The sequence below is a fragment of the Pimephales promelas genome, chromosome 25, assembly GCF_988280905.1.
Source record: "Pimephales promelas chromosome 25, fPimPro1.hap1.1, whole genome shotgun sequence".
NCBI lineage: Eukaryota > Metazoa > Chordata > Actinopteri > Cypriniformes > Leuciscidae > Pimephales > Pimephales promelas.
The window spans coordinates 19,116,241-19,144,116 of NC_142793.1; the positions used below are offsets into that span (position 1 = coordinate 19,116,241).

Sequence of the window (27,876 nt, forward strand, 5' to 3'; positions counted from 1 at the left end):
TCTTTGGAGAGAACAGAATGCGTTTCGGGTAATGGATGAGAAACAATAATAAAAGAGACCTAGAATGTATGTGGTTCAGTGAGAACCGTATTCATTTGCTTTCTGACAAGAAGCATCATTAAAAATCTGCCCGAGGACAAACCTCAGCGAGTACTTAAGGTACGCAACAAAATCATGCTGAGTCAGTGACTTAACAGACAGGGCCATTTGTTTTTCTTTCTCAGTCCAAGTAAGCAAAACCCAACATTTAAACCGTTCAAGGACGAATCTTGATGTACCGACATAGTGAGATGTCACATGGTTGAAATGGGAGAAGGAACCACTTCTCTGTTCAATAATGTATCTGAGGAGTCATGCATCAAGCATTATCAAAGAACCAGTAATACCTCAATCTCTATTGGGGTATTCAAGCACACCAAGGCTGTTAACAAAGTCCCCAGAAAGTGGCAATCTTTGTCTTTTTGTTGAATTTTTTATAACCACATCTATTTGTGGCTGAATCTGCCTACGGTGGTGGCTTTCAGAAAACATCCTTTGAAACTGCAGTTTTCACCTGTGGCATCACATCAGACCAATGTATAACATCATGAGAAAATTACATTTTTATTTTGAATAAATATGACAAATATTTTGAAATTTAAAATTCATATTCATAATCAAATACATTTTTATTTTGCATATCTGCCTTCCATAGTCAATTAAATGGCGACCATTTGAGCTTTTAAAACGTAAACTTTTTTTTTTTTTTTTAAATGAGCGATCGTTTCGCTAGATAAGACCCTTATTCATCGTCTGGAATCTTTTAAAGCCCTTTCATCAGTTTACAGTTTGCACTGAAACTGTCTTTTGGACCTTGAACCGTTTGGTTCCCATTGAAGTCCATTATATGGAGAAAAATCCTGGAATGTTTTCATCAAAAACCTTAATTTCTTTTCGACTGTAGAAAGAATGACATGGACATCTTGGATAACATGGGGGTTAGTAAATTATCAGCAAAAGTTTTTTTAAAAGTGAACTACTCCTTTAAGAATCCAGTTATGATTCACACTCAAAATTCAAAATCTTTTATTTTGGAGGAAAACAAACATTTCGGTTCTCAGGCCTTCTTCAGTTTGTGAGGCAATCTGATATCACCCACTAGATGATAGATGAGGTAATTTTAGATACTAAATCAAATAATCCATTAAAAAATGTGTTTGAATATGTTCAAAAATGTTGCGTGTAATGTGACACTCACTGACATGTTGTTGGTGGTTCCCATGGCATTGCTGTGCTTTCGCCATACTTGGTGGTTGCTTTATTATACTGTTAAAAAGAGTTCATTCCTAATTGTGGCCACTAGATATAACTTGTTTCCATCCTTCAATCTTGACTAGAGATTTTGTTCTCAACAAGCAATTAATTGATTACCGGTCCAAATGTGTTGCTGTCGAAACTGTGGCCATGATGGTCTCCCTCGATCCACAGATGTCCATCTGGAACTCTTACAAAACGGTTTTTATAACCCAGCGTTCTGTTCAAGGGGTGAAAAAAAATGTGTTAACACACTAATGGATTCTGATTGCTCTTAAAAACCAGGCTATTTTTCATTTTTCATTGTTTATTTTACAGTTGACCAGCAACATGTATCCACCAATCCTGCATTTGGCTCTTGCCTCGCTCTCTAAATCTAAGATCAATAATTAATGTTCGCACATCTGCTGCAGTCTTTGTTTTATATTTAAGATGACTTTCTGACATAGCAATAGCTCATATCCATTGCAGGCAGTGCTGTGAGCGCTCTAGAGCGAGAGCGTGGAGGAGATTTTAGGATTTTTAAATGGTAGTTTTTCAACATCAGCCATCATAAAACTAAATTAACTTTGTCTTCATATCAATCATCTTAAAATCAAACTCGAGAAGTCACCAAGCCTGGGATTTCCTCGACCGCATCCCAAGATCACCTTGAGATGTAATATTGTTGGCCATAAATGGTTTGATGAGACATTAATGTTTAATGATACTTACAGCTAAATGGCGCATTTTGTGCAATACAAGCATTTAAAGAGGGCCAAGTCTCAATTGACCTATGGCTAAGCCACGCCCTCAATACACTCGGACATTCTCTGCTTCGTTTTTTCTTGTCATTTTAAGTTTAAAATGGTCAAACGGTGTGCTTGGGGTACAACGTTAGCCTAACATTAGAAAACGTTGACGTTAGCTTCTAGCTGCGTTGTACATCTTAGCTTCATTAACGTATCTGTAAATAACCGAGATAACAAATGTTAATAATGTTGTGCTGAATGATTGACGTAAATACTGTAGCACCAAACGGTGATGGCAACGATATGCGGTTTATCACGTTTACACTGTGACCTTTACATTTTTGCCTGGAGCTGAAGCTTTTCATCGACCTTCTCAGCAGTAAAATTATTAATATAACCCTCCAATGCATAGTTAATGCCCTTTAGGTGACTATGAGATGATATATAATCTTTCTGTCTCCAAATATCACCAATTGCCTCCTGTGAAATATCTCTTACTGTGCGCCTGTCCACGAATGTTGAATGTTTGTCCGAGTGAATGGAGGGGGCGTGGCTTAGCCATAGGTCAATTGATGTGTTTAATAAGCTCAAACAGATCCTTCTATCGGTTTGTCTGCTGCTACAAAGGCCTGTTAGTCTGTGTAAACACTTTTCAGGCAACATTTTAGTGGCAAGAAAACAATATTTTTCCATTTCAACCTAAGAATCAATCATAAAGCCATCTAGCCCACATCAAACTTGGAGGTTCATTTCTAACTCCACCAACAACTTACTTGATGAAGTCACCCTCGATCCCAATGACCCGTTTGATGATCTTCTGCTGAGGGTTCTTCGGGCTCCTACAGAAGGAGTGAACAGACATGAGATGGTACATACTGATGACAGAACTGCTCTTAGTTTATTTGAGGATGCTGCTCAGCTCAGTGGATTATGGGGCATTAGGAAGTTTTCGGAGACCAGATGGGTCTTATCTGTTGGAGAGGAAAGTCAAGGTAAGACTCTATGAAATGTCAAAACTCAATATTATTAGATCATAATAGATCAAATAACTTTTACTGAAAATAGCAACTATGTTTCTCATACAGTAATTGTGACTTTACATGTCATAATGTGACTTTATATGTAGCGAATGTATCTTTCGTAATTGCAATTTTAAATCTCATAGTGTGAATTTATTACACTAGATTTATTATTTTCATCTTTAATTTTTGCTGAAACGGGCTTCCATAATTTCCAATAGTGAATTTCCATACATTTTGCATGACCTTTCAAATGATGCGCAATAAGGATTTCTCGATTGCTAACAAAAACTAACTCTTAAACATAGTTTTAATTTGACTAAAGCTGAAATAAAGTATAAATTGTAGATGAAAAACTTGAAAGAAAACGAGAAACTAAAGAAAAACATATTTTTTAAATGTCAAAAGACTGCAAAAGACAACAAAACCATATAATATCACAGATCTATCATATTGTCAACATTAGATAATCATAATACATTGCAGTGGAATAAAATTAATTTTCCATGAATTTTTAAAATCAAGCTTGTAAATGTTGTTTGTCTATAAGGCGTTTTTAATATTCTTTAAAGGTGCCATATGTAATAATTGAGGTAAAAATATCTAAAAAAAATGAGCTACACATATCCAAAGAATGAGAAGAAATAAGCGCAATAATGTAATTAAAAAACTGACAAGTTATAGTGCTGCCGACATATAAACCTAAATTAGCATGCTAAATTACTAGCCCCGGCCCGGCAGGTGTCGTAATACATAGGTTTCGGCCATGGGAGGCGGTATGCGGGCGGGCAACATTACCACCAGCAAAACTGCAATAGACGAGTGAGTCGCGCTCGCGCCGGCTTGTGTGTGTGTACTTGAACCTGATGTCAGTCGTGTGGAAATACAGCCCACTACTACATTTCAGTTCAGGGAAGAGTTCAAAAAATGATTGGTCGACATTATGTATGAGGAATACATTTTGGTAAGTTGTAGCATACTGTATCTTTCAACAGAGTTCGTGTTCTTTTTCCATTAGCTAGTAGAGACGATCGGTTCATGTGCACTATAGGGATCTGTCGTGTAACATATACAAGCGCCAAAACGGTGTTTATTGTTTGAATTGCGTAATAAAATTGACAGAATCTGAGAGCTTAACTAACCTGCTTGCTAAGTGTCAATTGCGTGTGTCTCACGGTGAATTCGTGAGAGTTGGCAGCTCTGAATGGCGCTAGCTTGATCAACATCAGCCAATGCTGTCTGTCAAATTAATTCAAACGAACAATAAAAGTGTAATATGAACAAAACGAACACCATAAACTTCAAATAATTGCCCGCAGGCTTTTATTTTCCCATATCTTCGAAATGCACCAGCTTGTTTTTGAGACAGGCGTCTATGAGGTGGTCTTCATCATTTAGTGTTGAGATGTTGTTCATTGAGTCTCTGATCTCTAAAAATCTCCAAATGCTCCACGTGAAACTGCGGTCTTCCAACCTTTTACGATCATGTCAAATGATTTGAATAATATGCGGAGAAAGAGAGCAAAACAGCGCTCGCTTGTGTTGTTTGAAGACGTGAGAGTGCGCGCGGCCGCGGCACAACACATTTTCTGGAGGTATACTGCCCCCATCTGTTATGGAATATGGAATATTTTTAGATTTTTAGTTCCAGATGGCACCTTTAAGATAAAACATGTGCAAGTTCATAAGTCAACTGAGAATTTTCTCCTTAAAACCAAAGACGCAATTTGAAATCGCTAGTGTTTCTAACGTCACAAACTACCTTGTAATCAATCATGTCAACATGTGATCATCATCAACATTAATGAATCTCTGAGTTGGCATGAGTGAATGGAGGCGGGGATAATTTGAATATTCATAGAACCACATATACTAAACCAGGCAATGGCTATTCAAGCTATTTTAAGGCATGAAGAAAAAAATATAAGGAAAAAAGTTTTTAAATATGTAATTTCAGGCCTGTCAATCACAATGTCCCTAACTTCCAGGTCTTCTGCTCCCACACAGCTTCACTTATGTTGAGTTCACAGCTCTGTAAGTATTTTATCTGAAGTGTTTGAAATATTTGTCCCATCAATTTTGACCTGATCCCCACGATAATAACCCTAACTGTGACCGAGCCAGAACCTTGTCTTCAGGAAGACTGCGAACTTCTGAAACCTTCTTTCTCTGGTTGTCACTCCATGCTTTATGGAATTTCATGTACGGTAATCTTTTCTGCTTGTTGCCTTTCCGCAAGAACGCTTTCTCAGCTGCAACACACCCTGTAAGACTTCTTATAAGATGACTTCTCACGGCTGAAGTGTGTACTTTGGTGCCAAACGTCTCTCGCGTGCTGAGCAAGCACTTCAGTGAGAAATTGCCTACTTTCTTTGTGACAGTTTGAACACCATGTCTTGAAAATCTAGGCACATAAAAGCCAAACACGTTACTAGATATCAGTACGAAATTTTGGGTTATCTTTTATTAAATAAAGTTTATTTGTGTTATAAATAAACCCAACCCGCCCAACATTTTTTGTCTTATTTGAGAGGTTATTTCACTCAGATATATACATCACAATATGCAAAAGACTACGGCAACTTAAACAACATATGTACCATTTTTTGTTGACCTAGGTGGTCCTAAAAAGAGACTAAAATTCATTTATTTATTTAAATGTAAAATTTATTTTCAGATTTAAATAATAAAAACATTTTTTCACTGAACGCCACTGTACATCACTTCAAGCTTCCTGTCAGAACCTATGCGCCGTTAAAGATTCAGACAGTTCTAGCTCACACACACACACACACATCTCCTCTGCAACAGCCCTGACGCTCAGACTGATTTGTGCTTTTCATTACTTCTGCGGGCCTGAATGTTGTTAGTGTTTATCTCAAGTGTTACATACGGCATGCTGGGAGAATATATTCTGATTTGTCAAGTCAAATTTTGCAGTAACTGCAAGAGTCCAGTTGAGTGTGTGTTAAGAACGACTTATCTAAAGGCTACCAAAAAGATTATATTTTATCCAGTCTGGAAAAATGTGCAAAAAATGAGAAGGCTGTCATTATGCAGAGCTTTCCAAAATAGTATTGGTGGTAGTAATCTATATATATATAGACTCCATATCACTGTGAATTTAATGCATCTCAGTACTGATTTTTGTCATTTAACCAATTTTGTATCCACATTGGGACACTACATAAATTAATAGTTCACCCAAAAATGAAAAATATCCCATTTACTCACCCTAAATCTATCCTATGTGTATATGATTTTCTTCTTTCAGCCGAACACAATCTGGGTTGGATTAAAAAATATCCTGGCTGGCTCTTCCCAGCTTTATAATGCCATTGAATAGTGTCCGATTTTTTGCTCCAAAAAGCTCATTCATCCATCATAAACGTAATCCACACGGCTCCCTTCTGTAGCGAAGTGATGGGTTTTTGTAAGAAAAGTATCCATATATACAACATTTTAAACTATAATCACTGGCAACGGCAATGTACGCGTGCTCACGAGAGAGGCGAGTTCCAGGGGAAGAATTACAAATACTGTACATGGATGCACTTTTTTGAGCCTCAAAAAAACTCAGGCTCTATTCAATGGCTGCATTTGAAATCACATACTTCCCTACTATTTAGTAGGTGAAAACAGTGTGTGACAAAAGAAACATGTCCAAATTCACAGTAGGCCGCCGCCTACTCATAAAAGATTAAGCAAAAAGTACCCAGATAACCAACAAATTCCATTGAGATTCTGAAGTGTGCATTCGATGGACACTTTACTATCCCGTGAGGCCACGGGAGAGGAGAGTAAAGTGAATATGGCACCGAAGAGACGTAACTGATGCTGGTAGGTCACATGATAATAACAAAATGGAAAAATGACCTACTCAAGAGAGTATACAATTTCGGAAACAGCAAACATCATTACAAAAAAAAGGGAATAGTTCAATCTAAAATTTTAATTTTTGGAGGAACTATTCCTATATTGGAAAATCTGAGCAGAACCACTACAGCATTTGCATATTCAAATAGCGCATCTTTATCAGAGATGTAGCCTCGGAGGCAGAGTGCAGACAACGACAAAATAGAGATTAAGTTAACAAGGCAAAGATAGAGAGAATGTGGAAGTATGTAAATATGGAGCGATGTAGTAGCCCCGCCCCCGAAGCCCTCATCTGACTGACAGCACGGCTCGACCAATCAGCGTGCACCGAACGCGCGAACCTGTCCCCGGGGAGACTGTGTGGAGGGTGCGCGCACGAGCATGTGTGTATCATTAGGAGCGCGGCACACACAGCTGGATGGATACGCGCTTCTCCGCGGTGCGCTCAGCATCTTTTCCAGTAGAGCCGTATGGAGAGAGACAACATCTCTCACTCACTCAAATAAAGCTCAAATTCACTTGGAACTAAACCACTATAACCCCACAAGTCTGGAGATTGAGAAGAAAGGAATACATTATGCGTTTGAAACAAGGAATCTCATTCTCTCCGGTAAGCGCGACTCTCTCACGCTCTCATGACTCATGTGCATCCTGATTCCTGAGATGTTGGGGGATTTTAATAGCGTGCCATTGCAGAGGTTTTTACACCAAACGTAGGCTACTGTATGTCTCTGGATGTTTAAATAAGCACCAATGAGTATAAGAATCACTTCTTCTTCCGTTTGAATCATTATCTCGAAAGCTCTGCGTATTCGCGTTTGAAATGTCGTAATCTCACGCAGAGACTCTACAGGTATCAAGGAGGAATAACTGAGAATGTGATGTAGTGATTATGAGGAAAGTATTGATTTCTGGTACTGCAAGGGATTTTAGAAAAATAAATGTCAGTGGGAATGAATGTATTCTGTTTTACATTCAAACGCTATATAATTCTGGAAAAAAAAAATCGTAGTAAAAGTTATGAGTATAGGCCTTCTTGTTCGATAAATGTTTCATCATAAAAATTGAGGATTCACGCAGCAGCTTTCAGTCAAACTCTATTTTTCCTGGCATGCACATGCTCACCTGGATGTTACCTAAACGTTAAAGCAAATCTTTAGAATATACCTATTGATTTCATGCACTATCAACCATCATAAAATTGTCTCATACATCTTGCTGTATCACTGTGTGTATCACAGATCACCGATGCTATTTTAGATATTATATTTTATATCATTTTTTTATATTATATTTTTAAAGACATCATTCAGTTCTGCTGTAAAGAAGACCTACTGTTTAACCCCGCCGCCTAAAATAGAATAAATTAAAAAATGTCTCATCTACAAACTGAAAAAGGATTTCAACTGGTAAGAGAGGTTATGATGCAGCAGTATGAAACAAACCGGCTAGAACTTGAGTTTACTTTAGTTAATGCATTTCTGGAATAGGACATTCAGGGAGTTTATATTTATACAAAATTGTGTTTTTGGTTTGGAATCAAAATGCAATAATACAGGTTAAAAGGGGACATGGAAGGAACCAAAAAAGGGACATATAATCTAAGCACCTCTGATTAATGGCACATGCCCCTGCCTCATGTGTATGAACATGGGAGCGATGAGAGAGAGAGAAATCAATAGGGACAATAGAAAAAAATAGAAAACATATCTTGAGACAGGGCTGAAGAATATGCGACAGAAATAGCTGATATATCTATAGGGATTCTGTCAGCAGTGTTGAAACATAATTAATTGCTGTCGTGCAGTGTGTGTTCGCGGGCAGTTTGGAGCAGGTGAGAGCTGTATCTATACAACACATACACTCTATCGGTGCCTGTGTCAGCGTACTATCTTAGCTAATTATACTTCACACCAGGCGTTTGAAGTGACACCATGTAGTGTGATTGGAAACAATGCTCATATATTACAGGACGCTGAGAAAAACACACTCGTGTGGCCATGCCAAGCTTATAACTCGTGAAATAAACTTGGTTACCTTGTGTATATAGTATGTGATCAGAACAAACAAAGAATAGAATATAACAGAGCGAACAACGGCAAGAATAGTGCAGAACAAAACTGAATAACATGCAACAGAAGAAATACAACAGAGGAGAAAATAAAATAGAACACATTAGTGAATAAACAAAATAAATTAGAAAAGGAGAACAAAAGAGTAGAAGAGAATAGAATATATTCAAAACAGAAGAAATATAACGGTGCAGAATAAAAGAAAAAGCAAAATAGAGTAGAAATGAGCAAAGCAGAACAGAATGGAACAGAACATTAGAACTGGATAGAACAGAATATAGAACAGTATTCAATAGAAAACACAATATAATTGAATAATCTGAATGAAACAGAGTAGAACAAATTAGAAATGAGCAGAAAACAGAATAGAACAAAACAACAAAACTGAATACCACAGAACAGAACAGAAAACAACAATGAATACAACAGAGAAATTAAAATAGAATACAGAATACAGCAGAAATAAACGGAATAGAATGCAGAATGGAACAGAAGATAATACGAAAAACAGAATGGGAAGAAATAGAATTGACAGAGCAGAAGAGAGTAGAATTGAACAGTTATGTTTGTCACAGCAGAACAAAATATTATAGAGCAGAAATTGATAACAGAACAATAAAAAAAACAATAAAATACAACTCGACAGAACAGAATTGAACATAGCAGAACCGAACAAATTAGAATAGATAAGAAAATAGCACAAACGAATAATAGAATTGAGTAGAGTAGAATAGAATAGTACAGAATTGAAAAAAAAAAACTATTTTCTGGTATATTTACAGTGTGATTATTACTACTGTAGTTGTGTGTAACACTGTCAAGTCAACTTGTTAACTAATAGAAAAAGACAAATTTGATCAAACAGCTACAGAATCTGTAAATGAATTCAACCCAAAGTGAAAGGTTGAAACGGAAACTATTGTCTCTATTGTTCCTACAGATAATATTTCTGTTATTGAAGCCAAAGTAGAAGTGGACCTGTAACCACGCAGGTGGACTCAATTGGTGAAGGGCTAAATGTATAATCCATTAACTTCAGTCACTAGAGTCTGCCTCTGCTGTGTTTTTAAGTATTCTGCCCGCCACACACGGTTTTCGCTCTTGCTTTCACTCACTGTGCGGTATGAAACGAAACCTGAGCAGCCCGCTCAGATCCACTCCACTCCCTAAACACAAACCTGAGGGGAAAGCGTTTCGCAGTCTGCGTTATGACATCGTAATGTGACAAGGTGTCACCTCCAATTCGTGATGTCCCCCCGCCCCCCGCTTCACTAAGAGCACGTTGTCCCGCTCTCCAAGTACGGTGAGATTTCTATTCATTCCATCTTTGTGAATAAAACATAGCGCAGCAGGGCCACTTTATGTGGGGTCTGTTGAATTAGACGAGAGGATGGAAAGGAGAGAGTATGTGTCTGTGTGTGTTAGTTTCATTCAGTATTTTCCCTAAGTGGTTGGACTTTTGAGGACCAGCTGTCAACAAAAGTGTGTGATTTCATGCAGATAGACAGAGGAGCTGCTGTTGGTCTTGTTCAGACAAAACACTACAAACTTCCAATAAAAAACTCACAGGATGGATTTTGACAGATTTAACTTTGGGAAGGGCAATCCCAGTTCAATCCAGCTTCTTTTGGAAATATTGTACGTTTACACGACAACGATGTACTAAAATCTGAAACATTTTTTCTTTACGTACAGACGTCGTCCGCAAAAACGACAAAAAACACTGAATTCTACCTCCAGGCCAGTAGGTGGCGATGTCACTTTGTAAAAAAATAAATAAAAAAAACGACACGTCCATAGACTGAACATGTAATACGCACAGTAATAAACAAATTTATTACTGAAACTTGTTTTATTTATTTTATTACTGAAACAATTTTTTTTTTACAAATAATAATACATTTATATAATAATCTCAATAAGACACACTAATATAAAATAACTAACTTAAAATGTGATATTATTACAAATTAATATGGCTTTCTAAAGTCACCTTTTTTAATTAGTTATTTTTAGGGATGCACGATATATCGCCCACCATATCGATATCGGACGATATGTTCATTTTTAATGTTATCGTTTTCATCCTGATAAAAAAATGTGGTCGATTTATAAAAGACAATTAGTAATGGATTATTTCCTTCAGCTGAGACACTTCAGATGCACTCATGATGGGTTTGAATTGTTTGAAATATGATTAGAATTACTTAATAAATAGAAAAACACAGTTAATGCAATGTGCCTGTCATATATAGACTACATAAAATTTTAATGAGAACATTATAATTTTGTGCTTGAGACATGGCTTTTAATGGTGAGACTTTTGTTTTTGTGATTAGGCTCTCAAAAGTTATATACATTTTTGGATTTAGATTTATCGATATATCAGTTATCGGCTTTCAAATACAAAGAATTGGCCAAAATTTTCATATCGGTGCATCCCTAGTTATTTTATTAAGTATTTCATATTTTTATGTTAACTTTCAGGATTATACATCTTACCAGTGATAATACAGATCCAACCAATCAATTTTTAACCACAATTAATCATATCAGCATTTTATGTACATTATACATCTAGCAAGATTGTGCATCTGTGTGCATGTATCGACCCATGATGCAAGTAAACTGGGCTGCCCTTTGACCCTTTCCAGCAATCAGCTATAAAAGCACTCTCCACTATTTCAAATCCCTATTTCCCAAGTGAGCACAACACTCCTGAACCACATCTGAGGGCTCTCTTAGTTAAGAAGCACACATATGAACAAATCAAATTAATATGCGAGTGCATCGTCAGTGCAAACCTCTTAAAACTAAATGGACGCAAATGGGAGAGCGAGAGAGAGCAAGCGAGATGTGTCCTTGTGTGTGTATCACTACTTGTTCACACTTATGTTCAGCTCGGTGCATCCATGCTGCGCTTGTCATAGCAACAAAGAGTCAAGTAATGCATGTTCTCTACAGATAACGGCAGTTTATTATCCGTTAAATAATTCAGCTATTTTGCTGGGGAAGCTGCTTTAAATCACGAGACATGTATTTATGACTTCATATATATTTAATTATGAGATCAATTTCAATTAGTGAGTCATTTCATTTTGATCTCATTGAAACAAATCAGACCTTCCAACACTGTGTAAGAGAAAGTAAAATTCTAGAAGAGCACATCTGATTTTGACATCTTGATTGACTTAAAAGCTGTGCGCAATGCAGTGATGTTTTTGCTATACTTATTGCTTGTTAGTCTTCCTTCAACATGGCAACACAGCACCTAATTCTCATACATCAGAGAATAAGCAGCTTCTAAAACAAGTTTAAAACCTCATAATTTGTACGGTCATTGGGATGAATGGGGATCTTTGCACAATCCTGGCAAAAAGCGGAATACAGGACCAAACAGATGGCTATGCAAGCAGAAAGGAGAGAAAAAAAGTGCTCCCACCTGCTTGTGTTGACTCGCTGCCATAGTCGGACTAACATAAGCACACTGTCCTACAGGGGTTCTTTTGCAAACCTGTTCCTATAGTGATACTGACAGCTTCATCTAACACAGCCAGGCGGCTTTGTGCTTTCTGTCCTCAAGGTTGCAAACCAATCATTGTTTTAACATATGGAGTAAGACCTAGCAACAATTCTGTGTAAGCACTCAAATCTGTATATTAAGATTAGCTGTCAATCAATGTCATTGAACATAAACCTTAAACAGTCAATCCATTTTTGTAATCGAGTTATGAATTTAATATTTATATTAAATGCTATTAAAAAACACAGACCACTTGCACAAGCAAATATTTCATGCACACAAAGCTGCTCACTGTTTAATACATTTTAAAAATAGTTTTACTCAACCATACAATAGGTACAAAGCAGTTCACGGGCACATTTTTAAACGTTTTAATTAACTTACTCTGCCACTGGCAGCTGCCACTGAGAGACAAAATACAGTGGTTATCACAGAGCCCTTTGGGATAGCACTTCATTGTGGAATAATTGCCCCTCTGTGCATTCAGCTGGCTTTAATGTCTATTTATGAGACAATAAAAAACAATGTTAGCAATGCCCTTAGTATGCTTGGATACCAAGTTCGAAAGAGATTTACAACACAAATTAAATGTGTTACGCATGACAGGAATCACAGTTGTTAAATTGGATTCCTTATAAATACAGTTAAAATAAGTGATTATATTCATAACACATCATAGCGTAGGAATGAACAGTCAGTTTCCAAATAAACCACATTTTTTCCACACATTATCTTACAAAATGATCTATGACATTAATAATAAGACGGCATTGCATTCTAATGCTCTTATACGCAAAAACACTTCTGTCATAAGCTAAACAGTCAGAACTGTGGTGATCCATGCACATTTTCTTAACACCTGCCCTCATGCACATAAAAGTCCCCTGGCATTTTAATATATTGTGAAGAAAGTCCTTTGATATATGTTAGAAGGGTAGACATATGAGGTCAAACCAGCAATAATGAATTATTTGATGGCACAAAAAAGCAATAATACATTCACTCACACGGCCTAAATATATCGTCATGCTCCTAAATGCCAATATGGCTCTTCTTGACGTTAATGTGACACCGTATTCATTAACTCTCTCCTGTCTCTTATTTTCCTCAGATGGAAAGTGACGAGTGTGACTGATTGAACATAATAACGATGGCAGACAAGTGGTCCATTCCCCACAGGAACCTGAGCTCACCCTGCAAATTTCCACATTCCCGGCTTCCATTCCCCTAAGGATACACTGACATTCACATGCACGACAACCCAAAGCAGGGTAAATTGAAAGGTTGCAACTCTCCACCAAGGACGACAACAGGCAAACTTGCAGCTTTTTTTGGGGGGGGGGACTTGCCATCAGGAGAAATACACCCTGTTGTCATAACAAATGATTCTGTATTTGTGAATTTAACACCTCTAACACCAGACCCCGTAAGGACCAATTACAGGCTGAAGAGAGTAGGACCAAGATGAAAGATTTGCTGTTTGCAGTTTGTTTGCTGGGAGGACTTGCGCTGACTAACTCAGTTCAGCCCTCTGAGTGGAGGGCTGTGTGCCTCAAGCTGTGCAAATGTGAAGTCCGACCCTGGTTCTCCCCCTCGTCCATGTATAATGAGGCTCCGACTGTAGACTGTAATGATCTAGGACTTCTGTCTCTGCCCGAGAGGTTGCCCTTAGACACGCAAGTACTTCTATCACAGGCCAACAACATCGCAAAGATCGACAGTCCCTTGGACTACCTGGTAAACCTAACCGAGGTAGACCTATCTCGAAACAACATATCCTCATTGAGTGATGTTCATCTGGGTCACCTTCCACAACTTCTGTCTTTGCACTTAGAGGAGAACTGGCTAAGCAGTCTTCATGATAATTGTCTTGCACACTTCCCAAACTTACAGGAACTCTATGTTAACCATAACCTACTCTCCTTGATCAGCGCAGAGGCTTTCCAAGGGCTTAACAAGCTCTTGAGGCTCCATCTTAATTCAAACCAGCTGAGGGCCATAAGAACGGAGTGGTTCCGGGATCTTTTCCAGTTAGAAATCTTGATGATAGGAGAGAATCCAATTGCCAGAATACAAGACATGAATTTCAAGCCCCTTATCAATCTCCGCAGTCTTGTGCTAACCAGAATGAACCTCACTGAAATCCCTGACGGTGCCCTGGTTGGCCTCGATAAGCTGGAAAGCGTGTCATTCTATGATAATATGTTTCCAAAAGTACCTCGAGCTGCTCTCAGAAAAGTGCTGAACCTCAAGTTCCTGGACCTTAACAAGAATCCCATAGAGAGGATCAAAAGGGGTGACTTTGTGGACATGCTCCATTTGAAAGAACTCGGTATTAATAGCATGCCAGAGTTGGTTTCAATCGACAGCTTTGCCATGCATAATCTACCAGAGCTGACCAAAATCGAAGCCACGAACAACCCCCGACTTTCCTACATCCATCCAAACGCGTTCTCCAAACTCCCGAGGCTCGAGTCCTTGATGCTGAATAGCAATGCGCTCCGGGCCCTTCATCACATCACGGTGGAATCCTTGCCTAACCTTCAGGAGGTGAGCATGCATACCAACCCCATTTACTGCGACTGTGTCATCCGCTGGATCAATACGAACAAGACCAACGTCCGCTTCATGGAGCCGGATGCCCTCATATGCGCAGGGCCCTCAGAGTTTGAAGGTCGTCTTGTCAGGCATGTGCACTCCCGTGAAATGGCAGATATGTGCCTGCCGCTGATATCCCCGGAAAGCCTTCCCGATCAGCTTAACGTGGGTAGCGGGGATTCTGTGTCTTTGCACTGCAGGGCGTTTGCCGATCCCGAACCTGAGATCTACTGGGTCACACCTTCAGGAGAGAAAATATTGCCTCAGATGGTTTCCAAGAAGTATCACCTGCATCCCGAGGGAACGTTTGACATTTATGGCATCGCAGAAAATGAGGCTGGGCAGTACACCTGCGTGGCCCACAATCTCATAGGTGCTGACATGAGATCCATCTCGGTAGTAGTAAACGGGTACTATCCACTGCCGGCAAATGAATCCCTGCACATCCAAGTCGAAGGGGCCGAGCCACATTCGGTGAGGATTTCTTGGGTGCCTCCCAAGGGCAGTCTTGTGTCAAATATTAAGTGGTCAACCACATCACAGCATCGCTCCTTGCAGTTCACGGCACACGTGTTGTCCGACGTAAAAACGTTCAACCTCACACACTTGCACCCGCTGACGCAGTACGAGGTGTGTGTGGAAATTACGGACCTGCAAAGCAGACATTTGAAAAACTGCCTGAATGTCAGCACCACTGAGATTTTAATAGGAAAGACTGATGATGGTATCGACGACGGACTGATAATCAGCATCACTGCACTTCTCCTCATTGTGTCTGCAATGGTCTGTTCGTTCATTTGCATGTTTCAGAGGAGTGATCACTTTTACAGGAAATTACGAAATCAGCAGTCTGAGATATTACCGTCACACACCAAACCAATCTGGGGGTCTAGGGCTGCTAAAGCCAATGATTCAGAAACAGACTTGACAAAAATCTCAATTTGAAAGATGACAAATGGTTTGGGATGCACTGGACACTGGACTGTGTGACTAATATCCCTCTCAATCTGATACAGACTCACACCACTGGATCATTCTTAAATGGATTCCGTTGTGGTTTGCGGTCCAAGGCATTTCTTGCTAAATCTGACATTGATTACCAAAAAGCCACTAATTGTTTAAATGTCACACTACACAGGGGAGCATGAAGAGAAATACTCTTTCGTGCAGGATCAAAGAACAGCATATGAAAGGTTGGGCATGATTGTTTAAACAGAGTGCAAAGCCTCAGAGGCCTCAGAGTGTTTTTATTGTGGGCTTGTAGCAACACTACTTGTGCTGTATCAATGGTAAAATAAACAATGTCAAGTTTATGATGGACTACGCTTTGTAGAATAGATCATAAGAGTACACATGTACAACACTTTGTGATAAAATATACATTTATACAGAAAATGACAACTTGTTTTCATTGCAAGTGTTTTACTCAATGTCTTCATTTGGCTAATTACACTGTCAATATAGAAGACAAACAGAAGAAAATCCAGTCAGTTCAATAGGATTCTACATGAGGGCATCTGTGTTGACCAACAGAAAGCTGGTTTGTTTGAAAGTGGTTGCGTTAGACTTTCTCATTGTTGATCATTTTGACACAGTCGTAAAAATTACGTCATTTTAATTTTCAGATTTTAATGGTAATGAGACATTTAATAGCTTTTGTTTTCGTTCACATTTTCATTTTTAATCATGAACTTACGAGACTAGATTATGCATTTATTTATTTATGAAGAGAACAGATGAGGAGAGACTGTGCATCACTTTTCATGTTCAACACCACACTAGATGAATGTAGCCTAAACAGGGAAATATGACAACGCGATATTACAAAAATTACAATATGAAGAAAACATATAAAAAATTACCTGAACTAAACTCAATCGTCTTTCTGTATCTGTCTGCACTCAAACCTTCCTCTTGGTCCGCATGGACTTACATTTGGTGCTCGCCTGTGCGTAACCAAATGCATTAAGGGAGACTGATTCAGAGGCAACTGTCCTTTGCTTCGGACAGACGACTTCTTGTAGCAGTTTTAATTTTGCTCTGGAGGCTTTTTCGTCACCAAAAAAAAAAAAATTCAGTCAATGAAGGGAAATTTTCAGTTAATGATATTATCACACAACAACCCACCAAAATGCAGGTGAAACTCGTCACAGTGGCGGCCGGGTAACGCATATCAACACACTAACCAATTTGGCAGGTTATAATTCATAAATTATGTTAAATCACTTTGCATGACTTCACTATCAGAGCCGTACCTCTTAAAGGAGTCTCAAACATTAGCAAACCAACGCGTAAAAAGGAACGTTACGCAACATGCCACGTCATTTTTATTTAAAATATATTTAAATCTAAGATCTGCCTTTGAAAATCTGGTTTATTTTTGGCTAGTAGAAGTTCTGAATAGCTGGTAACTTAAACATTTTTGAAGCCAAAATGGCTGTTGAGTGAAAACGTTCATTTCAAATTACAGAGGCTGCCCCAAGAAATGGTATTTGTCTGGGGAGGTGAAATATGATTTAAAAGTGTTTTTTCCCCTTTTTTTCTGTGTGTGGGTGGGATTTTGTAAAAGAAAAAAAGAAAAAGAAAAAAAAAATCACAAAACTCATTGACTTTATGTCACATTATCTTCCCTTTCATTAAAAATCCAATAGGAATGCCAACGCTAAACTCCCACAGGTGATGAATTGCCGTCACAGAACGAATGATGTGGGGGATTTATCAGACTTGCATGGTTATATATCACAGGGGGTTTTAGCACCCAACACAGGGGCTTTTAGAGTTGGCCCATTTGTCACCTACACAGGAGCTAAATTATGCGGCATTAGAGCGGTAGGTAGCGAATAGGTCAGCATCTGTGCTGCATCTGGTCTCACTATTTCACCGTGAGCCTGGTGAGACACGGTGAACATTTTGGACACTTGCAGTTCACACTGAGAGGGCAAGCAATAACCGAGGGCAAGATAACCTACCTAGTGATATCATGTGGCAGTGTTGGATGTGCCATAATATTTCTTTGACATGTTAAATACAACAATTATAAAAACCAAAATAGCAAATACTAAGAAATACTAAAATACTAATTTAAGTAAAATATTACTACTGTTTCAGACTTTATAAATTATGTCAAAATCCTAACTACAGTATATAAAAAAAGAAAAAACATGAAAAATTCGGAAATTTTAAATAGAAATATTAGGTAATTAACTTATTGTGTTAATATTTGAACTGTATTTGAAAATATGAATTTATATAACATATTAAACCTGTTTCAGACAGTAGACATCATTTGTGTAGTACTTCAATTAAAAAGACAAGCAAATTGTAAAAGAAATGCATTACAACTAATATAACATCAGTTCACTGCAAAGTACAGTGGATCTGATAACCCATCATTTAAATAAACATGACACTAATTATCTTCACATTTCAAGCTGTGTTCCATTCAAAGTTGGAATATTCTTACTTCATATCTCCAACTTCTATAAAGGCATTGTTTGGAAGATGACATTTCATGTAAGAACTTCAACTTGAGACTCATTTAATCAACCATAACTTTCATCTAGAGCAAGGACACTGTACACTAGCATTTGCCCCATCAAGAAAACCAATTCACACTCCATTAATTTCCAACCACATAACGTCACAATTGATATAAGGAATGACATGTTGTGTGTGTACAGGAAGACGAATTAGCTTTTAATTAAGTGATGTGCTCAGCAACTGAGAAAATTAGTAAATGGGATAGTTCTTCAGGAACATTAGTTCAATTAATCTTGATTATCTCACCTATCACAGCGTTTATGTCCTTCTTTCCACATGGTCACGCCATGGTCATGCGACTGAAAATAACTTTATAATTGGCTAATACGGTGAACTTGATACATCAATTTCAAGCTCCACCTGGTTTAATTACATATATCTCCATTACAAGGCTTTTGTCATGGGTTTGTGCCAAGGCATCAAGCTAACACTGACACTGAAAGACACTGAAAGTTAAAGGAGGATCCAAATCATCCAGTTCATCCAAAAATGAACATTCTGTCATCATTTGCTCACCCTGATGTCATTTCAAACCTTTATGACTTTCTTTTTTCTTCAACACACACAATAAATAAATAAACATAATAAAATACATATATAAAATAATAGTAGATAATAAATAATGCATTTTCATTGATGCACAAATAGGAATAAGAAATAAATATTTATGCAAATATCTGATTGTGTGCATATGCCATTTGAGGACTAATATATATTACAACATATTGTAATGTGATGACTTGATTTATAAGCATATGTAATGAATTGGATCGAATTTTAATAAATACAAAAATCAACCTTTGCCTTAGATTGTAAAAGTTTAAGATTTTAATGAAGGAGGACATTAAGACATGACTGTGCCTCTTGGCAGGACCAAAACACTGTGCTTAACGCTCCACTTTGATGGCACATTTTGTGATGAATAATTTACCTGGTTCTAATGACCCTGTAAGCCGGGCCGTTCGAGCAGCGCCATCGTTCTGAATGAGGTGATTACAGCAGTGAGCCAATGTGAGACGCCAAGATTAGAGGAAAAATGAGCACAGTTCAGGGGGAGGTTAGTGAGAGTCTAGCGACAAACAGCTATTGAATCAGTATTGAACCAAGCTAACAAGCTTTTTCTGCATTGGCGCTAAACAGGTGTTTCATCTTTGTTCAATGACGATTAAACACCCTTTTTATATAAAAACTAAATTAAACTACAGATTACTGTATTATATGACGTGGATATGATGGATCTGTGCACACTATAAAAAATTGCTGGCTTCAATTTAAGTACAATCAACTTGGATATATAAGTAATTTCAACTTAAATCACAAACTGAGTCTTGTATAACTCAATTTCCAACTAGTCAAAGCATTGTAAAAAACATGTTGTCATAACTTATTGATCGTATAAGTTGGCTATGAAATCAAAGAGATGGGCCATGTTTTCAATGGCCATGTTTCGCTCATTTGCAAGCCATGATATCTCTCGAGGAGTTGTCATAACAGTGTCAAACGGTGTTTTTTTTTTTTTTACATCCTTCAGAAATGAAAGGAAAAATAGCATAAAGGCTGATATTTATGCACTGCACAGCCATTTAAATAATTGATGACATTTTAAGGGTCTGAAGATTGAACAAACAATGGCTGATGGACACTGTTTAAATATTTCATGCTGGAATATAAAACGACCATTACTGTGCAAAATCACCAGCAAAAAATCATGTTTCAGAGATAGGATCCACCGTCTGACCTTGATTTTAGCATTCAAACTCAAATTATGTACTGTAACTAAAAACTATCAGCCATAACAGATACACAAAATAAAAAGCAAGCATTTTGGCCAAATTCAATTAATTTCTTGCCTTTTTTTTTTTTAGCAAAAAATATTAAAAAAAAAATCCTCCTCATTATGAAAACGATGACTAAAGTCATGTTTTCCAAGGTATGTCCTGATGTTGTCCTGATGATAGTTAGCTCAGGCCCTCTTCAGCCTTGGAGAAACTGCGATTCTGTGCAGGTCTTGTTGGGACTATGGGCTATAATGGGGCACTTCGACATGCAACAACAGACCCGGAGATGCCTTTCTCCGACCTCCGAGGTCACCGCAGACTTGAATCTACTAATCGCGCGACAACCATCTCGATTATTGGCGACATACTCTCCTATATATCCATGTGTGGAAATTTGCTTAGACTATATGTGTTCTTAGCCAATCAGAAAACTTTTCTTCAATTTATAATAATTATGACTCTGGGTTTCTTTCAAACATCTGGTCCTGGGGTCCTAAACTGTTACCCTCTAACATAATACAGATCCACTTCATCCACCCCTTCACCTAATAACACCATACATCACTCTAATTCCTAATAAAAACAAGCACACACTTCCTTCTATGTGCGCTCATGTCAGTTTGGCTCCAATATACTGTACGTGCAGATCTACTCTGCTTAAAGAAGAAACACTAATGTGGACAGACTTTTACATTCATTTGGACGAGAGCAGACCTGTATGATTTGATTGTACGTAGAGGGCTTTTGCTTGCCCAATGAAAAAAGAACAACGTTTTGTGCACAGCAACTTATAACACAGTCTCATCCCAAGAAGTCATATATAACTGACGTCTTGGGAAGTCTTTTGACCATACGTCAACATCCGCCGTTTTAGGGTAGCCTTTAACGTCGGTTAGATGACGATCCTGGGACGTCATACAACTGACGCTTTACTTTAACCTCAGTTAGGTTTAGGGGTAGGTTTAGGTCTGGGGTAGGGTTAGGATCCGATAATGTCATCTAACCGACGTTAAAGGATACCCTAAAACGGTGGATGTTGACGTATGGTCAAAAGAAGTCAGTTATATGACATCTTGGGATGAGACTGCGCTGGAAAAAACTGTACTGGGAGAAATGTAAGAACTGTGAGAAATTCAGGCTTAAAATCCCACTGAGATACAGGGTGACAGATAAGGCTGAGTAATTCTGGCCTCTGTTCTAAAGCGATGATGAAGAGTTGATGTCTGGCAGTGCTGATATACAGATGGCTAAAGCCTCCATGTGCCAGTCCATCAGTGTGATATGAGAATGACACTATGAATTAAATTTTTAAAGCACATACCTAGAATTTATTCTGCTGGGATAAGGAGCTAGTCAAAGCAACACAACTGGTAATATTCCTTCTAACCTTCTGCTGCTCTTTGCTCATTTTTGACCGAAAAAATAAATCATGGACATGATTTGAAAAGGTTAAATGGTCCTGAAAAAAGTCACACTTCTCACGGTTAAAACAAATTTCATCTAGTGGAAACGTTTGGTACTGCGCCCAAACAAAATTTATGGGTTATCTGCTTTCGGCTTTCAAATATCAGAATTATCGGTTATTGGTATCAACCAAAAATTTTCATGTCAGTGCATCTCTAATATTCAACATAATATTGTAGCTCAATAATCAAGTGGTTTCATTCAATTTCTAATTTCTTTTGCAAATAATGTGGTAAGTACTCAATACAATTATATTCAGTTTGAAAAATGCAAAACAGAAATATCATTATTATTCTTAGAAGAAGAATCCCAAATTTTCAACTTGTGGAACCCACTGTATACTGGCCTCTCATGAGGTTTTATCAATCACAAAACACAAGGCCAGGATACTGTCAGGAGAGATTTGCAGGATAAAGCCAGGCTCTCTAGTCTCTAACGTCACCTGGGGCGAGGCTGTTCTCAGGGCTGTGAGCCTCAACCCAGACATAGATCAGCTTCAATAGGAACATCTCTATTAAAACTATTCCTTGACACAAACTAGGCTAGAAACTAGGACTTTAAGTCTGTGAGTTCACAACAATGAACGTTTCTGATTTGACAAGTGTTCAGAGCACAGACGTCACACAAGTGAACTCAAAACAACTCCTAATCTGGGCATAAATCTGGGCATTAATATTACAATATGATTTGAGATAATGAATTATTGATGAAAATATAAACGGTGTCTACAAGCGCAAACTGTTCTACCCTCTGTCTCTTCAGCAGTTTATGTTGAGTCAAGACGGTTAGGCTCGTAACAATGTCACTGCAGGGAGTGGAGGACACCACTGTGTTTTTAATATGAGAAACTTGGGAGCACATTTATAGATACATTAACATAATACATTTTCTGCAGTCAATCCATAAGGCATCATGGAATGAAGTCCAATTACCAAGACCCATGTTGAAAATTATATTAGTCAAGGTGACCTTGATAAGTGTGTTTTCAGGGGGGAAAAAGAAGCACATAAGCTGCGACCCAATTCAGAGGCTGCATCCTTTGAAGACTGCACAATGCGTCACAGTGGCGGTCCTAATTCGTGGAAGGCATTGTAGTCTGTGTCCTTCGAAAAGGATGCAGCCCTGTATTGGGACACAGCCAAGATTTTACAAGAAATTGACACTTTATTAAGCCCCGCCTTAAAACATTCCTGGCCAATCCTAATTTACCAACTCATTCCAACTTCTCAGACAAGTTTGTGCAGTTTTTTTTTTTTTTTCAAATTTAAGTTTAAGTATTGGTGTCTGCATAGTTTCCAATGTTATTTTATGGAAATGATCAAAAGTTTTGTTAACAGATCACTTCTAAAAGTGACACTATATCTAAAGAGGATAAAAAAAATTATATTTTCACTTGAGCCATTTTCATTTTTAATTTTCAAAGTTTTTCATTTTTCCATTGACTGTGTGATATGTCAAAATTCAACAGCTTCTTTCAAGAAAAATGCTTCGCAATGTCACAATTTATTCCAGGGCTCATAAGAATAAATTCAGATCAATTTGTAGAAATTTATGAGCACATTTGACAAATACAGTAAATAACCAGTTCATGTATGGGATGTCCTACAAAGCTTGCCTGCGCTAGCACGAGTAAACAAGCGAGACTTAGCAAAGGGTCAATTGGTTTTTCAGTTAAAATGGCAAACAATGTTATAAACTCGCAGTTCTCAGTAAGTCCAAATTGCAAGCTAGTAACTACACTTTAAAGAAAATATTGTTGGTTTAACTTATTTAAACATATTAACTTAACTTAATCTAAGTTACCTGGTTCGGTTGCCTTAAAATTTTGAGTTCATTGAAATTAAAAATTTGAGTTACTACAAAGAAGATTGGTTTAATCAACAGAAACTCAAAATATAATGTTACCTGAACCACATTATCTAATTTGATTTGTCTAAAGAAAAAAGTTGTGATAAATCATGAAAATGTTTTTTTTTTACAGTGTTATGTTTTAAACTCACAATCTTGAGTAAAAAGTGAGAGTTGTGAGATTTTAACTCAAAATTGTGGAATATAAACTTGAAATTGTAAGGAAAAGGGCAGATTTGCGTGATAAAAGTGGCAAACTGGCTTCCCTTTGGAAAAAGACTAACGCATGGAAATTGAAAAAAGGGAAATTGATCACAAAAAGATGCTATATATCAGAATGGAATTGGACCTGAATAATAAAACGCTGTTTGGTTTGTATTTCTATTGATTAACATAATCCAATAGCCTGCATAAAATTCCGAAAGATATGAAGCAAGTTATGACATTTTGACTGATGAAACATTCCCAAAAAGATCAGGAAAATGCATTAAAAAATGAAAGGATTGTATGTCGACAAGCATTTTAAATCAATAGGCTACTTTCATGCCATTAATCAAGAATGACTCAAAAACAAGAATGATTTAGATATTAAAAGGAGCCACAAACCTAAATCCAGGCATTTGGTGTTAAACGTTAACATTAAATTATTCATGACAAAATACAACACACTGAAAGGACTATTTTGGATTAAAACTTTGAAATTCAGCAGAGCTTTTATTCGAGTCTCCTCCAGGCGCCCACAAAATATCTTGTGCACATCTATGACTGCTTTCACGGGTAGCCCACTTGTTTAAATATAAATATTTTTGTAGCTCCCTATATAGTATGTGTGAAATGGACTTCGTCTCCTATAAATCCCTCGTAAACATAAGAACACCACACTTATCTACTTTTCTCAGACCTGTACTTGCATTCAAACATGAAATGAAAAGAAAAGACCGAGGCAACAGAAAAGCACTTATCTCCAAGAAAACAAGACACGGTGTGGACAGGAACTCTTGAATGTAAACAACCTTATAAGAAACATATCTGAATGGAGACAGCGGTGGTTTATTTAAATTAATGCAAATGCAAATGCAGCATTCCTGATTAATTGGTTGACTGATGGGTTTTTGCAGTAGAAGCTCTCAGCAATACACTGACAAACAAAGCACTTTAGATTCTCATTTATTTAAATTCGGTCCAATATTGTATGTTGCAGATTTAAGATCAACTGATAAAAAAATATTCCAGGCTAAGTACCAGGTAAACTCTTCTGATCTCGTCTGTAAAGGCGGAAAAAAAAACAATAATGCAAATAATCAACAACAAATTTCCTTATTGATTAGTTGACAATAAGGAGTGATTGTGCGCTAAAACCTCAGTACAGAAAGATTAATTTTTATTAACAAATTGCTTGAGAAAATTAGCTGAGGTAATAGAATGCTTTGGCCGTCCAACTGCACATGTGCGAGTGACTTGAGCTCTTGAAAACAAAATCCACTAGAGATCTTGAGAAAAAAGTCCATATTGTGAGATGTTAACTCAAATTGTTAGATATCAATTTGAAATTGTTAGAAATAAAGTCAGAACTGTCATGAACTTGAAATATCAAACAAAAAATGTCCACAAAAATTGCAAGATATACATGGTATTGTAAAAAAAAAAGTGGTTAGAATTGTGATAAAAAAGTTGCCACAATAAAAACTGTAAAAACAATAAAAACTGACTTTTTATCTCTCAATTCTGATTGCATTTCTCACAATTTCACGCTTATAACTTGCTATGACTTTTTTCTCTCAATTGTGAGTTTAGATATAGACTCAAGAATTGCAATAAAAAGTCAGAATAGTGAGATAAACATTTGCAATTGCATTTAAAATCTGAATTGCAAGATAAAAATTGTGAGAAAAAAGTCAGGATTGTGAGATTTAAACAGTTGCAAGTAAAAAGTCAGATTTGGGAGACAAACTCACAATAGAAAGTAAAAAGTTTGAATTGCAAGATATAAACTCACAACTGCGAGTAAAAAGTCAGAATTGCGAGATATAAACTCACAACTGCGATTAAAAAGTCAGAATTGCAAGATATAAACTCACAACTGCGAGTGAAAAGTCAGAATTGCGAGATATAAACTCACAACTGCGATTAAAAAGTCAGAATTGCGAGATATAAACTCACAACTGCGATTAAAAAGTTTGAATTGCGAAATATAAACTCACAACTGCAAGTAAAAAGTTTGAATTGCGAGATATAAACTCACAACTGCGAGTAAAAAGTCAGAATTGCGAGATACAAACTTGCAATTGTAAGTAAAAAGTCAGAATTGCAAGATGTAAACTCACAACTGCAAGAAAAAGTATGAATTGTGAGATATAAACTTGCAATTGTAAGTAAAAATTCTAAATTGCAAGATGTAAACTCGCAATTGCAAGTAATAAGTATGAATTGTGAGATATAAACGCAATTGTGAATAAAAAGTCAGAACTGTGAGATATAAACTCACAACTGTGAGTATAAAGTCAGAAGTGTGAGATAAAAACTTGCTATAGAAAGAAAACTTCAAATCGCAAGATATAAATTCGTAATTACGATTAAAAAGTCAGAATTGCGAGATATAAAGAAAAACACCTTTTTATTTGTTTTGTTCTGTGGCAGATACAAGCTTCAATACTTACAGTTAAACACTTATGTCCTGTTTTGTTTTTATTATTATTATTGTTTCATCTTCACCTTCAAACTTAGACATGCAGTTGTTGTTTTATTATGTAATATTTATATTTTAAACCTGTTTTGCATGTATCTGTACTGGAAAATAAATGAAGAAAACCCATGTTTACAGAAATGCACTTACATTGCACTATCGTACAACTGAAAAAAAAAAGGACAACTGTTCAACTGTGCCTCAACCAAGAGCAATAAAATCAGTGTGCATCATTTATTAAAACCTTCATAAATGTGACATGAAAGCTTCATGATTTATTTGCAAACAAACGTTGGGCTTTATAGGAAGGATGCTTTTAATTCTGTGTCTTCCGATCATTGGTGACAAAAGACGGTTTTAACAAAACACATAACGACTGACAACTCATATTTTGCGTTTAAGTCCTACGCTGATCCTCTCTGGCTGTTGACAGTGCATCCAGACTGTGGCTGTTCTTTCAGACCGCTGAAAGATGTTTCACCTGCTTTGCTCTCCGTCTGACTTCTAGAGCCTTCCGTCTGGCGCTTATCTTTCCCCTGCCACGCTCAGTCATTTTCTGTCAATCCTTTCATCCATCTTCTAGTGCTCCCTGCATCCCGGCAGCTGGGCTGGGAACATGGCACACGGCCCATGCAGAGCTGCTTCAGAGCTACTCGTGTTCTGGGCTGAAATCCTCCCCAACCCTCCCATTACTGCCTTCTCCTCAAGAGAGAGGATCGAGAGAGGTGAAAGATGGATATGAAGCAGAGACAAGAGGGCTTTATGCAGGAGAAGAGGGTAGAAATGAAGTGGCTATTAACTGGTGTGAAATAATGGTTAGAAGATGTGCAGAAAGTTTGTGTGTACGAATCCCGCACATGGGCGAGGATTCGCATTGTAATTTCACTTATAATACTGTGCATTCCTACTAAAATTAATTAGTCGATTTTATGTGGGTTTTAAGTGTGATCTAACATCATAGTTCAGTTTACAAACTATTTAACTATATAGCCATGTTTTCAACAACAAACTAGCCTATGCACCACTATTAAAGGGTTAGTTCACCCAAAAATGAAAATTAAGTCATTAATTACTCACCCCCATGCTGTACCAACCCCGTAAGACCTTCGTTCGTCTTCGGAACACAAATGAAGATATTTTTTAAGAGCTGTATAACTACCACATAGACTGCCTAAGGGACTGGCTCTTGACGGCCCAGAAAGTCAATGAAGAAAATGTTTAAATATTCCATGTAACTACAGTGGCTCAACTATAAGTTTATCAAGCGACGAGAATACTTTTTGAGCGAAAAAACAAATAAAAAACGACTTTATTCGACTATTCCTTTTCTTCCTTGTTGGCCTGAAACGAGACTTCCATACGATTTCCACGACGCATGCGCGAGAACTGAACTGAAGTAGTTAAAGGAGATCGCAATTCTCGCGCATGCGTCGTGGAAATCGTATGGAAGT

At 37.4% G+C, this 27,876-nt stretch overlaps 2 protein-coding genes across 3 annotated transcripts in view; one reads left to right on the forward strand and one right to left on the reverse strand.

The window, feature by feature from the left end:
- Positions 1-27,876, reverse strand: part of immp2l (inner mitochondrial membrane peptidase subunit 2) — a 75,775-nt gene that overhangs the window by 2,932 nt on the left and 44,967 nt on the right. The window contains exons 4-6 of one of the 2 annotated variants that reach the window (XM_039658063.2): positions 2,798-2,863; positions 1,411-1,513; positions 1,219-1,305 (exon numbers count right to left, since the gene is read on the reverse strand). In XM_039658063.2, coding sequence (XP_039513997.2) covers positions 1,234-1,305; positions 1,411-1,513; positions 2,798-2,863 — 241 coding nt within the window. In that variant the 3' untranslated portion in view covers positions 1,219-1,233. Of the gene's footprint in view, positions 1-1,218; positions 1,306-1,410; positions 1,514-2,797; positions 2,864-27,876 lie in introns of those variants that run through there. The other variant, XM_039658062.2, reaches the window with a different exon arrangement.
- lrrn3a (leucine rich repeat neuronal 3a) lies at positions 7,389-16,208 on the forward strand. Its single transcript, XM_039658059.2, has 2 exons — positions 7,389-7,529; positions 13,626-16,208. The coding sequence occupies exon 2, from the start codon at positions 13,979-13,981 to the stop codon at positions 16,055-16,057; it is 2,079 nt and encodes a 692-aa protein (XP_039513993.2). The 5' UTR covers positions 7,389-7,529; positions 13,626-13,978; the 3' UTR covers positions 16,058-16,208.

Bases quoted from the DNA above. Each gene is read 5' to 3' on its own strand.
- lrrn3a (XM_039658059.2), top strand. From the start codon at position 13,979: ATGAAAGATTTGCTGTTTGCAGTTTGTTTGCTGGGAGGACTTGCGCTG.